The sequence below is a fragment of the Lygodium microphyllum genome, chromosome 14, assembly GCF_053477565.2.
Source record: "Lygodium microphyllum isolate KBCC chromosome 14, Lygodium_microphyllum_v1.1.10, whole genome shotgun sequence".
Classification (NCBI taxonomy): Eukaryota; Viridiplantae; Streptophyta; class Polypodiopsida; order Schizaeales; family Lygodiaceae; genus Lygodium; species Lygodium microphyllum.
The window spans coordinates 17,194,103-17,210,019 of record NC_141148.1 but is presented as its reverse complement, the minus strand read 5'-3'; the positions used below and the strand labels follow the sequence as shown (position 1 = coordinate 17,210,019).

The window sequence follows — 15,917 nt, the reverse complement described above, 5'->3', positions numbered from 1 at the left end:
AAATTATTCAAAAAGGTGTGTGAGCCAAACACAATTAGCCATAGATATGAAGACAACCATGTCACAACTAGAAGTGGTCGCAATGATTTGCTTCTTATGCAATCATAATATGCATGAGTTACCAAGTGAAATAAGATAGAAGGAATTTTCTTCTATCTTAAGTAACAAAGGGTTAAATTCATTATGAAGAAAGTGGGGGACATTCTCCTTCAATTTCATTAACAATTAAAGAAGGGTTGAATGCATTAACAAGAAAGTGGGGGAGGCTCTCCTTTGATTTCAACTTAAGGTATTTGTGTAGCTCCCTCAAAAGTGTTACATTCTTAACTTGTTGGATTTAAATAGTGTATGATAAGTGTTTACATTCATTCTCCTTCTCTTGATGCATTGCTACCAACTCTAAGCTCTTTTGCCCTTTAATTGAAGTAGTTGTTGTGCAATGAAGTAAACCCCATAATGTTGATTGGCTCGCCTCCACATATACCCACCAAAAAAACCTACTTCTCACATACATACTTCACAAGGGATATCAACCCATAAAATTTATGGGGGTTGTTGGGTTATGGGATTCTTTGGATATATTGAGCCTTGTACCAATAAGTCCATATGCTTTGTTTAGGTAACTTTGTGTATGTCAATATCCAATATCTCATATTTGTAACCTTATCTCTCTTGTATCGAGGGGTGTGCCCAAGGTGTACTTCTCATCCAACATTAAGTAAATGTTGATTTGGTTATTACTTCTTCCTAGGTTTTGTAGAGGAAGGACGTCCAAAAGTATCAAAGTATCAATAGGAGGATCAAATAGATTAAGAAAGATGAGAATGAGAAATTATCTATCTAATAAACCTTGGGGTTGAGTCAACACCACATGACCAAGGCACTCTCTTGTAAGACACATCCCCCCTTGTATTTTGGTGATTATGAACAAGCACAAGTATATCAATGAGAGTACCCTAGAATATGTTGATACCAATATGTCTAGAATGGTGTAGCATCCATTATTTTTGTGTGGTGAAATGCCTATGTGGATGTAAAATACCATGAAGATTGTGCTTACTTTGTATGAGCTCCTTGACAAGGGTACTTTTGTAGGTTTGGATGCTTGGATTGCATAGAATGGATCCATGGAATAGGGAGATGTAAAGTACCATAAAGAATGTGCTTATTTTGTTTGAGCTCATTGACAAAGGTCCTTTTGCAAGATTTGGGATGCTTGGATTGCACTAAATAGACTCATGGAGGTGAAAAAGTTTGTTATTAAACTAGTGAGAAAACAAAGAAAACTTTGATGACGATGAAAAAAAATTCTTGCAATATCAAATGTGCCACAAAACAAAAATTCGATTTGAATGATGAAGAATGTTCTCATTAAATGAGAAAGATGGTAAACATATGATTAAGTTGCATGCATTAAGTGCACTAGGAGAGAGCAAATGCTTCACAAAGTGTTGGTAATAGGTACCATTATGGTGAGGAATTCAAAGAGAACCTGAATAAATGTGTCAACAATCTTAGAGAGAGAGAGAGAGAGAGAGAGAGAGAGAGAGAGAGAGAGAGAGAGAGAGAGAGAGAGAGAGAGAGAGAGAGAGAGAGAGAGAGAGAGAGAGAGAGATGCAATAATTTTGCATCAAGTTGTGTAATGTATCACAGTCGTAACTCATGCATGTGTAATTTTGAATTTGATTTCATACACCCCACAAGAGTTGACTTGCCATTGTTTTGTGTTCAAAATAAGAAGAGGGCCCCTCCTCTAAATAGTTTTAGAGGGGGAGGGAGGGTTTCATCTTTTAATGAGATTTTGGCAAGGGGAAGTATTTTTTTTAAAATTACTAAAGGGTTTCCTTTTGTTTTTATGAAAAAGGGGATTTTTAATTCATTTAATAAATTTTTTTAATTTTTTCTTTTGTTTAATGAGAATAAAGGGGGAGGGCATTTTGTTTTTACTTCTATGTTTAAGGGGGGCGTTTTGGTGTATTTTCTGCATAGGGGCACCCATAAGTAGGCTCCTTTTCTCTCCCCTTTAGCCTTCTTATTAAGGACACACACACACACACACACACACACACACACACACACACACACACACACACACACACACACACACACACACACACACACACACACACACACACACACACACACACACACACACACACACACACACACACACACACACACACACACACACACACACACACACACACACACACACACACACACACAAAATTATGGAGTTGTTTTTCAATGTAACAAAATTTGAAAAAAAATTGTGAAAATTTGAGGATAATATTGGGATTAATTTAAGGAACACATGATTACGAAAAAATTGAAAAAGTACCAATAAATCATATTAATTTCCAATGTGGCTATGTTGGGGTAGGGTGTTTTTCCCTGACTCAAAAGAACAACACAATGATAAGCCAAGAACAATTCACAAAATATCTAATAGGAGAGTCTAAATCTTCTTGTCCAAAGGGTAGGAAATAAATCTATGATGTGAAGTTTCCACATTGGTTGCAAAAAGAAAAAAGGTGACACTTGAGATTTGATGCTTTGAAAGGGATGAAGCAAGCAGTAGTCCACCAATGATCATTCTCCAAAGATAGACCTTGCATTTGAACGGGGTCTTGTTCAACCAACCTTCCATGATAGTCATTTTCCGCCGAGCCTTATTATATTTATGGATACCCCAAATCATATTGTCTTCAAAAACCAACCAATGCTTGTTCTTAATCAAGAGATGATACACCTAATTAGTTGAATCCTTTTGAAGATTAAGACGATTGCCAAGATCCCAATATTGCGAAGGACAATTAGAATCAAGCGTAGGAAAGGGCTACATGGATTGCACCACCCTCTCAATGTGGCGCCATTGCTCCCAATATCCATTAGGAATCTTATAAAGTCTCCTAACAGTATAGGACATCAACACCCCTTGACTCACCAAATTGGCATTAGCAAGAGAGACATTCTATCGGATAATTAAATCTAGGCATGTCCTTTTCCCCTTCCATGAGAGCATTCGTGCCACTACTAGTAATTTCAACTAAAAGAAATTAGCTCTAAACTAACATTTGCAGGATGTCCATGGACTTTCTCAAGAATGAACCACCAAGTACAAACCAATTGATTCACCAAAATAGAGGATGATGTGAAAAAATGGGTGGTAGAGTTAAGAGCATGCCACCAGGAGACGTGTATACTAGTGTTACCATGTACAAAACCTCGGTCTTCCAAGAAGAAGTAAACTATAAAAACCCAAGGATGATTGTCAATACCACATTGCTCTGAAGAGTGACCAAATGAAGGGAAACCATGTGGGCTTGTGTATATCTAGAATCTTGCCACCACCCATGCTCTTTGGGGTGTAGACATGAGGACTACGAATTTGTAAACATATGCTATTTGGATGTTGGCATCTAACCATATTCTAGTGGGCAAGGGAATAATGCAAAGTCTGTCGCTTTTGTACCAACTAAAGTTATTAGCAGTTTAGGAGTGTTAGTGGCCCACATTTCTTATCTTATCTGGTAGCAATTATGTCAATTACTACAGGATCACTTCATGTCAAGCAAGCTTGCATCCAAGTGCTTGTCCAGGAAACTATTCACTGCATCTATCAAAATCCTTGAGGGGATAAGTTTAATTGGGCAGTATTGGCTAAAATGGATCAACACTTTCAGTATCGTGTAAAGAAGGGTCAACTTATCAATGTGTCATATGAAGCTTTTCTTCAAAAAATTATTACTCTTGCTTTGGCACATTCTTCTTAGCTTTTGCCTTCTTCCGTGGCAACTCCTTATCCTTCTTAGAGTCGGCTTTACTTCCTATGGGTTTTGGACCAAAAAATTTTCTGAGACTGCCAAAATACATCTTGTAGATTGTGATTCAAAGATTTCAATTGAAATTATTGAATAAGATAAACTAATCATGCAACCAAGTGAAACAAAAATGGATCATCTAAAGATTCAAGAAGTAATGAATGAACCAAGGCCAATAATTCCTCTATTGCTTGTCAACACTATTTGCAAATAGATGTATGACGAATGCCACATTTTCGAGACACCCTTTGTACATTGCCAATCAATTTCTCAAAGGAGTGATTGCCCTAGATAGCAAGTCAAGCAATAACCAATCAAGCAATTGCCCTATGTAGTCATTGAAAATAGGGTGCTTCAAATAGGATGAATTGAAGTGCAAAGAAAGCCTGCCCAAGGACTATACAAAGGGAGCCACAGATTGAATAAGAATCTCAAACTATAGAGGAAAGTGGGTTGACAAGGTGTATCACTACAAAAGTTGTATATCCAAGATCTCTAGCATGAAAGCATCATCATGCATGATGCATATACAAATCAATAGGCACATATTATGCCAAATGAAAAGTCAATCCCAAATCTGATGGATAGAGCCAAGACCAAAGGTCTTGTTCAAGTACATCCAAAGCAAGCTCATGCTTGTTTGGCAACTCTCAAGAGCATCCATCATCAAATGCTTAAGGGTAGACTAGGAAGCATCAAAATACATATTAAAATATCCAATAAGAAAATCTTATTTTCCAAGTGTCACAAACAAGCTTTCAAACTATCCCACAAATCACATCTAGACAAGGGATCATTCAGGGCATAGAGGCCCACCAGGCAAAGGATCTCCCTTTCAAAAACAAATTTAATCACTAGAAAACAACCATGCACATTAGTTTTTACCAAGATGGGTTGAAATCTCTCATGAATCACCATGAGCACACCAAAATAATGTCATGTAGACTCCTCAACATAAAATAAGTGAAACCTCTGACAATCTTAATCTTACGTGCATCACCATGACTCTTACACAACAACACATAAAACATCCCACTAATTATCATGCCAAATATCATCCCACTAATTATCCATACTTGTTGAAGCCAGTGGTGGAAATTAGCCGATGGTCTCCAAGGTGCAGCATGAACAATGTAGCCATCAAAGAAAAAAGGTTCCTTGGCCATTATCATTGAACGTGGTTTACATTAACATTACTTCATAAAAGCCCCTTGGTCCCACAAAAATCTCATCCATAGTGTTACCCAATAGTATTGAGTTTAACCAGTGGTGAATCTAGGAAAGCACTGAGACCATGCCTGTAAAGAACATGATAACCCCTCGTTCATAGAATGTTGAAAAAGAACACAACATTGTCTTTATATCCATAGTAGCATTCGGAACATCATCCTAATCTTGATTAGAGAAGGTTTCATGGTTAGGGTGAACATACTCTCCTAACAGCATATTAGCAAACTCCATCAAGTGTTCTCAATCTAAGTCTTGTGATTCCTCAATGGTAGATGTGACCTCAACATAGGAGTATGCATGGAGATGATTACTTGGGGTTGCTCAGGGTCTTCAATCAAAGCATTAGAAGAATGTTTGCTACATTCAAGCAGTGGCTGTGGATTAGGACCCACTGAACCTCCGATCAACTTTTCCATGTAACCTTACAAGTACATCTACTTGGTCCTCACTAGAGATCAATATTTCAACACAATCACCTTATTGCAAATACACTATGTAGTGCCCTTAGGGCATGAATCAAATTATCCATCTATGGTTATTTAGTGCCATTATTGTCTTTTCCAATAGCTCGTCATTGGTTGACATCAACTTTTCTATGTTAACTTTACAACTACATCTACTTGGTCCTCATTAGAGATCAACCTTTCATCTTATCGCAAGTGCACCTTGTAGTGCCCTTGTTGCACAAATCAAATTATTCATCTATGGTTGTTAAGTGCTATTTTTGTCTTTTCTAATAGCTCCTCATTAGTTGATATCAACTTTTTCTGTGTAACTTTACAACTAATTTTTTTTACTTGGTCCTCACTAGAGATCAAATTTTCAACACAATCACCTTATCGCAAATACACCTCGCATTGCCCTCATCGCACAAACACCCTGAAATGCAGCTGCCTTAGTTCCATTTGAACACAATAGTCCATCATGGATTGCATAATACTATAACACGTATTATACTTGCATGTTTGGTTGTTTCCACACTAACTTTGTTATGTGAGAAAAAACTCTTCACATACATGCCAAACAAAAATGTATTCATATATAAAGGTCAATCAGAAATTCATCATCATAGATAGTGAATTTGGAAATTGTTGTGTTTTGATTAGAGGCCACTCCATTACATATATACCAATTAAGGGCCAAATACATATACAATTACTTCTTTATTTAAATAACAAAGTTATCATCCTATTCTTCTACCTAGAATGGTACCTTTTGGGAAGTAGACATATTAAACAAGTCTCTTCCACAATTAATAATGTCACAGATAATGAAGTGGCATGCAGAGCTGAATCCCTTTCCTTGGGGCATGGGTTCAAGATTTTAGTGGTCCTTCCTTGGGGCATGGGTTGAAGCTTTCAATGGTCCTTTCATAGTTAATATTAAATCGTTCTTAAGTGTTCATCATAAGATTTCATTGCTCTTGATTAAGAATGGGGCTGATTCATGAGCATTTTCCTCAACTATTTGAGTAGTGGCTAATGTAAAAAGCACTCTTGTGTCACGCATCTCTCTCTCTCTCTCCCCACACACCCTGACTCTGCCGCCCTGCCCCTCGCCCTACCTCCTCTGCCTTGTGCCCCCCTCAAACTCACTTTGCACCCCCAACCGCCCTGCCTCCAATCCCACCTTACTCTCCTGCCCTTGTTGTACACCCCCAACCTCGCCCTGCCTTTGACCTTACCCGACTCTCCCAACCCGCTAGGTCGCAGCCTCTGTCGTGCCTCCCATAAGTTTTGCTCCACAAACTCCCTCATCCAATGCGACCCACTTTCTCAACTCGCCTCACCCTCCGTGTAACAAGCAACCTCCTTGCCCGACCTAAAGGTCTTCCATCGCCACGTGCATGCCCCGCCTTCTACCCCTAGATCCGCCTGGCCTACTCGCCCTACAAACAGCCCACCACTTGCCTCCCCCCACTTTGCTTAACATAGTTGGCTGTTCAAACACCTTGGCACTTCGATGACTTCCCTAGAGCTGAGTAGAAGCCTTTGAGATCCCCAACATCTAGAAACCGCACAAGAGGGGAAAAGAGCGAGAAATACTCGACTATTTGAAGCAGCATCGAGACAAGGTGACAGACTCCCACATGAAGAAGGGCCTAGAGGCACTTCAGGGCATGTGCAAAATGTAGGATCAAGATATGGAAAATATCAAAGAGATGATGGCAGCAATGTGTGATGAAGACATACAATAAATCGAGGAGGAGATGGCTAAGTAGTTGCAAGAATGGAAGAGTGAAATATACAAGGATACCATGGCACATTCATCTCTTAGAAGGCTGACATTGAAGCGACTCTCCAACAGAGAAATGGATTTGGGTGGCAAGGAAGATCCCAGCAAAGAAGCAAAAGCTTGTGAATGCAAAACTTGAAGATGAGAGGAGAGAAGGAAAATTTGAGCCTTGCACGTTTGGGTGGTTAGATGGAAAGAGGGAGACACCCCTCTAAAAGATGCCAGGAGCATATGTGGAAATATGAGAGTGGAGGACCCCTCAATGGTGAAAAGCACATGGCATGTAGGGAAGGATCTAGAAAAGGGATGGCCCCTTATTATTAGATTTGCCAATTTAGAGTCACAACGAGCCTTCCTCTCCAAAAGGAAGGCTCTCAAAGGATAAAAAGTATACCTTGAGGATGATCTCACACTCGCCCTAGCAACCCGCCAAAGGGAGTGCATGCTGCAGATTATGGAGGTCTACAAAGTGGGCGAAGACATCATTATTACATATAGGCATCATTGATGGGGTGCAGCCTATGAGATACATTTGAAGTTTACAATGGGGAACTATAATGGATCCATGAGGATAGATGGAGAGCTATTGCATGACACCTTCACTAACAGGGACATCACCCTATATACAAAGACACACTAGAGTCTAGGGCACTTGCTAGAGGTGAGACAATATAGATGGGAGATGGTATGGTGCTCGATCACAAGGGGAACTAGAGGGTTTGGAGTAGTTGTGCTATACAAACAGGAGCTACAGCATATAGTATAGGTCATGTGGAGAGATGACGAGGCTCGATTCATGTGGATTTGGATACACATAGATTGCCCCCAAGATATATACATAGCATTGTGCAACTTTGCTCCAGCACATTCTCCATATGCACTCAAGGGGGAGAGTCACTATATTTACCATTGTATGAGGATATTATGCATTAATCTAGCATTGGAGATGTTCTATTGGTAGAGGACTTCAATGCATGCACATCACAGAGACAAGTTCCCTTCTTTAAGAGTGAAGACCACATGTATAAAGAGAGAACACCAAAGGAGATGGGGCTCAATTGAACATCACAAGGCACAATTGCATGCTCAGAATATGGTGACCACTTTATAACCTTGGGATATAATACGCATTAGCCATCCTTAATGGCTTGGATCGAATGCTCTCACATGCTTTTCACATAAGCATGCATCTAGGCATATAGGAGGAGCCCCCTTTGAAAGATCTATACAGAGATGAAGGGCAAGCACTATGGACTACCTCCTAGGGCTCTTATCACACATTTGTGACATATAGTCCCTGAGAGTGTCCCCTCATCCACTAGCAGTGGTAGTCAACCATGCCTACCTATAGTTTACCATCACCTATAGACATGATATGATCCCTCTAGTGAGCAACCACCTAAGATTCCATAGATACCACTTCACTAGATTGACAAGTGCCTACTTGGACCATCTTTATCAAAGCTTGCAAGAGATGGACCCCCACATTTCCCTAGAAAATTTTACGACACAACTTGCTGGAGCACTTTGCACCTCAATTGCCATGTATTTTTCCCCCACATGTGCCCATACCACCCCCCCAAGTAAGAATGTCCCCATTGAATAGTTGGTGTGATGAGGAGTGCAAGGAAACTCGACTTTATCTCCGACAAGGCAAAGCACAAGGGACCTACGCATAGTCAGAGACACACTCGATCTTTTATTGCCTAGTTTGGTGCAAGAAGAGGGTACTTCTAGCCAGATTAGAGCATAAGTTCTACCATCTACTCTTGAGACAGAATAGTAAGGAGGCATGGAAGGCATTCCGAGAGCCCCAAGCCCATGCACCCATCACCTCCCCAAATAAGTGGCATGCATATGCTACCTCATGATATTAGGTACGTGGGCAATCCCCATTGCCTCCAACCACCAAAGGATAGACCCAAGTCGTCCATCTTCTTTAGTACCACAAGGGTTCACAATGCCATTGATAGGCTCTAGAATGGTCCAGGCCCATGACCACAATGGACTAGTAGCAGAGCACCTATCACATGCTAGAGATATCCTAGCCCACCTATTCAATAGGGCCTTGTGTGAAGGCTTCTCTTTTAGTTCGTTAGCTAATATTATTGTGCCAATCCTGAAAGCTGGAGATCCCATGATTCCTATGAACTATAGGATGATCAAGGTTGGCCATGTACTAGTTGAGCTTTATGGATCCATACTAGAGTATGAGCTGAGCAAATGGGCAAAGAAGCAACAACATTGGGCATGTGGATAGGTAGGGTTTAGGAGGGATTACTCCACTCTAGATCATATCTTCACACATATGAGCCTTTATCAAGGAGACCAAGGTATAAGGCAGGCGCATATACTGCTACTTTGTGGATTTTCATAAGGCCTTTGACACAATACCATGACCTAGGCTCATGCAAAGATTGCAAGAGTTGGAGATCCCAATGGCGATGAAATGGGGGATACTAGCACTATACATGGTTGTTACATGATGTCTATGAGCACCATGAGGGCTGTCAGAAGAGATCACTAGCACCATTGGGGTGAAACAAGGATGCACACTCTCACCTACTCTCTTCGGCCTTTATATTGATGAGATATCATACTACATTGATGGACTTCGAGGGGAGGGAGCTAGCCTAGGGGAGGCATTAATACCTATACTATTCTTTACCAATGACATAGTTCTCATCTCCAACACACTGGAGGGATTGCACCACCACTTAGATGCACTGCATGACTTTTGTCAGGACAAGGATCTCATAGTGAATCTTAGGAAAACCAAGGTTATGGTGCTTAACACTTCCTCCCAATGGATAGATTGACACAAGGCTATGCAGCTCAAGGGTCGATAGAGAGCCAATGCACAAACATATAGTTCCAGGAGGCTTAGACAAAGCTCTGGCTATTCAACACTTTGGTCACATCAACACTTCTGTACGGGGTACCCATATGGGGATTGAGCCTTTACCATATGAGGAGGGCCACATAAGATTAACCACTACCAGGGGGGAGGAGATATATGAGGGGTGGGAGCAAATGGAGAGACCCTTGGTACTGATGATTTCACAAGTGATTCGAAGTAAACCCTCAATACTACGTGAGATCATCAAAGCAAAGATGGGAGTACCACCCATAGTGGTAGAGGCCTCTTCCAAATTTTCTTTCATAGGCTCTTGAACTTGCTGAGACAGAGATACTTTGGGCTTGCACTATGAGTTGTCTAGACATCTAGCATTACAGGGAGATATTCAGTGCTAGTATGCTCGAACAGAGGCATGGTTATGACTACATGGAATACACATGGATCGACTCTAGCCACTACAATACAACTTGGATTGCCCTCACCTGGAGCTCAACCAAGAGGAGCTAAACCACATCATCAAGATGGGCATTATTGAAATACACACAACTACAACATGGGCGACACATTTTGGAGATCTAGGGACGAACATGGCTTTCTATCAGGAGCATCTTCTACACATATCACCCAATGGCTCTATTGTCTACCTGAGATACATGGATGCACGTGTCTCATGGTGTACGATGTGCCACTAGACAACTTTGTACATCCTCACCCCAACTTTGAATCCAGACATGTAGATATGGTGCAAACTCTTCCCCAAGAAGATAAGATTTGTCAACTTTGTCAGCTCAAGCTAGAGACAAAAGAGCACTACTTATGTAGATGCCCATTGTATTAGGAGATTTGAGGGCACTTCCATTGCTTATTCAAAGAGGAATTTGGGCCATTATTAATGGTTATGAATTTCCCATATCAAAGACGTCTCAGTTTCTTCTTACCTGAGCCACACACCAACATGCACTCATGGAGTTCTACAGAGCATTGATTACTCCCTCCAATATAGAGCCCTTGGTCCGATCAACACCCCCACCACAAGGAACCACCATAGACACAACCGTAGAGAGATACAGAGCCCGTCACCCACACCCAACTGATCCACATCCTCGTAGGAGGCATCATCTACAGATACAAAGGATACTACACCACCATTAGGGGACCCTACCTTGCCACTTCAACCTCTCTATGCTAGATAGATCCATAAGAGACATCTTGGGATGAGTGCCTCCTGAGCAATTCCACATCGCATCTTGCTTAGACATCATTTTGTACTCATCAACTATGTATTGTTCTGTGTTTTTTCTCCATTTAATTAGTCACATCATTAGATGATAGCTTTCTTGGGACATGGAAAATTCCCAAACTTCTCAAATATAACATTTTAATCTCATAGACTGATTTGGCATTTTGTATACATACATACAACCTACGATTTTTACCAATCTTTTTCATCACCTCCCCTGTAGTGCAAGGGCAACACCTAAGGACAAGGTTGGAGTCAGCTCTTGCTTTCATAGAGAGATGTATGCAAAGACTTTCTCAACGGTTTTAGTAGCACAACCCAAGTGGACTTGACATTCAAGCCCATGGAGAAATTCGTAGGTCAACAAGTTTTCTATTTGGAAGTAGAAGGTTGTGGTCTTGAAGGACTCATTGCCTAAGTGCTTGCAAGCTAGAAGAAAAGTTGGCAATGGAAGTCTACAATAATATGTTCATTGAAGGTGAAGTCAAGGAAAGGACAACCAAAGTGCAAGGCAAGGTACATAACTAAATCAAAACCAAAGATGAGGTAGGTAAACAAGGTAAATAAAACCGTATTGCAAAAGAAGATTGCATCCATACTTGTGTAAGAGGCCTCCCGAATGGGTGGCATGAAGAAACACAAGAGGAACTAAAATAATAGAGACAACTCATCATGTTCAAAGTCTCAAACTAAAAGCCAAAGTAATGCCAATATTGGAAAAACAAGGGTTTGATTGCATGATACCACATTGTATCAACAACAAAGGATATAAGTAAGCAACTTTCGAGTTTGGATGCATCCAAATAAACTTACACCAACACAACTCAAAGCATGACCCAATGAAATTGCCACAATAAAAGACAACTAGAAAACATGGAAATGGGCATCTTAGAGGACGATGATACAACTTTCTTTCTCATCCTCTCCCTTAAGTTAGAGCAATTGATAAATGCATTTACAAGGGGCTATAGTTACTTCATTAGGGACCACACATATTTATGTGTCACAAGTGAACATATCAATTTTATGCCAAGTGATAACAAATTTGGACTTGCTTCACATATCACTTTAAAAAGTCACACCATAGTTGGGACTTTAAAGGAGATTAAGTTATATGTGCTTAAGATTTTGGCTAGGGCTACAATACATTCTTCCAATGTTGATTCATTTCTCTTGGTATAGTTCCATTAAGGAAAGATACATTTACAAACATATAGCTTGCAAACAAGAAACAATAATAGTTACCATCGATATTTTTGAAAGATGATGTGATATTTTGAAAGATTATAATGAGATCTTTCTTTAAGAATTGTTGGATGCTCAAGTGTTGGACCTTGATGAGGCTAATGTCATAGATATCGTTGATCAAAATGAGGTTGAACACACTGCTCAATGGAGTGGATGTAAGGAAAGTGCTCTTACATATGCTTCAAGCAAGATTGCTCTCTCAACCCTTTGATATTGCTTGTAGTCACTTGCCTTGGGTAAACTAGCCCCTTACCAATGAGGGTAGAATTATTCAAGGATTTGACTCTTTTGGGATGGAAGGAAATATCCAAGTTCTTTTATCAACACGCCTAGCTCATAAAAAAAATTGTGGGCCTAGCTCCTCATGGTGGAGGCAAAAATGAATCGCCCAATCTTAAGGATGTGATCCCCTTATGTTTTGTTGGGCTAAGGAAGGCAATGTGGACTATCCCATGGCGCCTTAGGCGTTTTTGAGGTGGGTATCGAGGATGGACGGAGCATGTACTCGTGCAGTGCTATGACCACCCTTTAGATTTCCAACAACAATGATAAAAAAAAGTGGCGCCAATCACACGAGCTCCAAGATTCTTTACTAAATGAGGTTGACGTTTTCGTTTGAACTTTGCACATCTCTCTTCTGGCAAAAAGCTCACGGTATTGACATAGCATGGTGTTCAAAGGCTGACCAGGGACCCATGCTACATGCGAGATCCCATTAATCAAGTAGGGGCGTTAGGAAGAGTACAATCCAGGGCTCGTCTGATCATGTATGCATACATTCGATAAAGGCCTACAGTATCTACAGGAATCGCATCAACGAGAGAGCTTTTCCATTTCTACAAATTGTTGATCTTTGCTGCCCTCTATCCGTTCAAAAGTTGCACACCACGTGACTCTTTTCTGGCGGTGCGACCCACTCCACTGGCCAACAGCCATTGTACAAGTGATCATTTCCAAGACAACTACAAGTGATCATTTCCAAGACGAGAGAGAGAGAGAGAGAGAGCAGAGTAGTGTGCAGAGCCTTACCTAAATCGTCCTTGCATTTTGTCTTCATAGGTAGCTGTTTGTTGGCCTGATGGCTTAGGAGTGGATATGCACATGCTATCGCAATAGTGGATGTGGTGACATCCAGACTGGTGAACTGGCATTAGCTTCGTTCCTACCGGAACAACTTTACTCGGGTTGCCGACATGCACGTGCTATATCAGCAATGGTGGATGTGCAGTCGATGGGGTAGGGCATGAAGTTAAACTGTCGCTCGCGAGCAGGTGGCAATCGGCTGTTTCGGGCAAGTGCTCATAGTGCACGCCCACCCATGCCCCGTCTTAACGTTGTCCACTTTGAACATGCAAGCATACGTTTCTTGAAGCAAATTTGAACATAATCAGAGCAAGAAAATCTGAGATTATACCAGCTGCAAAATATTTGGGATGGAAAAAGGTTTTCCGAGCCGAGATTCTATTTAGATCCAGGCCCACCGCTTTCAGTCAATTCATCACAAACTACTCTGTGACCATATTCAAAGGAAAAACAAACTGTGGCACATTAGAAGTTCACCTCTCTCTATTCTCTGTCTAAACCTTATCCGTTCAAACATAAATATATCTACATTGCAAAGGTAATGCTCCTCATGTACCATCTTTTCTTCCACTATAAACAATGAAGAGCTTGCAACTTTAGATGGTTGTACTGCCGGCCCCGGAGCTACTTCAGCAACAGAATGATTGCTTCCAGCGGTTGGAGTTACTGTGAGTGACGACTTTTGTAACATGGGACTGACATTAATGCTTCCATGAGCAGCTGCTGGCCTTTTTGCCATACTGGATCGGACACGAATGTTGCTGCCAAGAAGGTGGTTGTTACCAACATTTGACCTGCTTGTGCTGCTAGTTTTTGGAGAAGAATGGATTCTACCCGCCTACAATGCCAAAATATTACGTTTCAGCATGCCAGGGCATTATGCTCAGCATAAAGGCATATGCTTCTGACATATTGTACAGTGTCACCACATGTGAGCGTTGAAAACCAAAGAATCATACCTTCTTAAGGTCTTTATCACCAGTACCAGCCTCAGCTCCCCACTGTAACCAAGGAAGAACAACTCCATCATTCTCAACGAGACTTACTGTTTGCTGATTGTTTTTACTTTGAGAGTTATCCTTGGCAGCAAGCTCAACCGAAGTCTTTGTAGAATTGCTGCCATCAGACTCCCCTTCAAAATCAAATGGTGATAAAGAGACACACTCTTCAAAATACTTGTAAGCTTCATCATCAAGCCTCTTGGACAATAGCTGTTTTTCTGCACTGTTCTGGAAAGCAAAAAATGCAGTTCCAGAAATTCAGATTTTCGTGACACTAGCACTGAAAACGAGGTGGGTTTGCATGAAAGAAACGGGACAAGTGCAGGCGTTTGCTAGCTTATGCAGAAACGGAGTAGCTTTAAAATTCATACCTTTCTTCTGTGCGATCTCCTTTTATTAAATGTAGTGGCGCCCTGTAATGGTCCAGGTCTTGAAGATGAAGATGGTGGAAGAAGTTCCTTGACAATCTTTGAAAGCTCCACACAACGCTGTTCTTCAACAGCCAGTTGAGACCAAAGTTCACGAACCCTTTTCTCAGACTGCCAAATTTCCATCAATAATGTAAATCTTTTTTGAGAGCTATCTATTGGAAAAAACTAGCTTGCATTGGAAGAAATAATACCAGACCTTTACGTAGCTTTTGGCCATCCCAAAGTGCAGGAACAAGACAATACCTGCTCAAGTTTTGTAGAGTATTCCTTCCGAATGTCTGCCACAGCCTGGATAACATCTGCTCCTTCTGAATGCGGTATGTTTCCCTCTTCCACCATCACTGATGAGTTGCAGCTTTTCTGCATGGACTGCATGCAGACGAAAAACATGAAAGTATTGATGCACAACTATGAATTCAGTATAACACAAATAAGATGGATTTTCCCAGACTTGATGGATAATCTTCTGTGAGCCAACTCTCATAATAACTCCGTTCACAACCCTGGAAGTGGAAAATTAACTGATCCGCCTCAGGCAGTTTGCCTAGAGACTGGAAAGCCCTGAAACAATTTTCAACTAATCACTGTGCTATGCACTGAATCAAACTGCCACTTGAGCTGTATGCACCCATGCAGACACCAAATTCTCTTATCTGATCACAGATTCAAAATGTGCATATACAAGACTACTCATACACACGTGCATGAACGTCGAAAACGCGTGTGCACACACACACTCTAAATCTCATATCTGATCACAGATTC

General features: G+C 40.9%; 1 protein-coding gene and 1 long non-coding RNA gene across 7 annotated transcripts in view; one reads left to right on the top strand and one right to left on the bottom strand.

The window, feature by feature from the left end:
* Positions 1 to 14,159: 14,159 nt before the first annotated feature.
* Positions 14,160 to 15,917, bottom strand: part of LOC148025367 (uncharacterized) — a 66,573-nt gene continuing 64,815 nt past the window's right edge. For both annotated transcript variants that reach the window (XM_087692428.1, XM_087692429.1), the window contains exons 6-9: positions 15,396 to 15,521; positions 15,093 to 15,260; positions 14,680 to 14,949; positions 14,160 to 14,558 (exon numbers count right to left, since the gene is read on the bottom strand). In XM_087692428.1, the coding sequence (XP_087548554.1) occupies positions 14,160 to 14,558; positions 14,680 to 14,949; positions 15,093 to 15,260; positions 15,396 to 15,521 (963 nt within the window). The remainder of the gene's footprint in view (positions 14,559 to 14,679; positions 14,950 to 15,092; positions 15,261 to 15,395; positions 15,522 to 15,917) is intronic.
* Positions 14,883 to 15,917, top strand: part of LOC148025366 (uncharacterized) — a 107,284-nt gene continuing 106,249 nt past the window's right edge. For all 5 annotated transcript variants that reach the window (XR_015693059.1, XR_015693058.1, XR_015693057.1 and 2 more), the window contains exons 1-3: positions 14,883 to 15,012; positions 15,149 to 15,282; positions 15,382 to 15,469. This is a non-coding gene — a long non-coding RNA (uncharacterized LOC148025366). The remainder of the gene's footprint in view (positions 15,013 to 15,148; positions 15,283 to 15,381; positions 15,470 to 15,917) is intronic.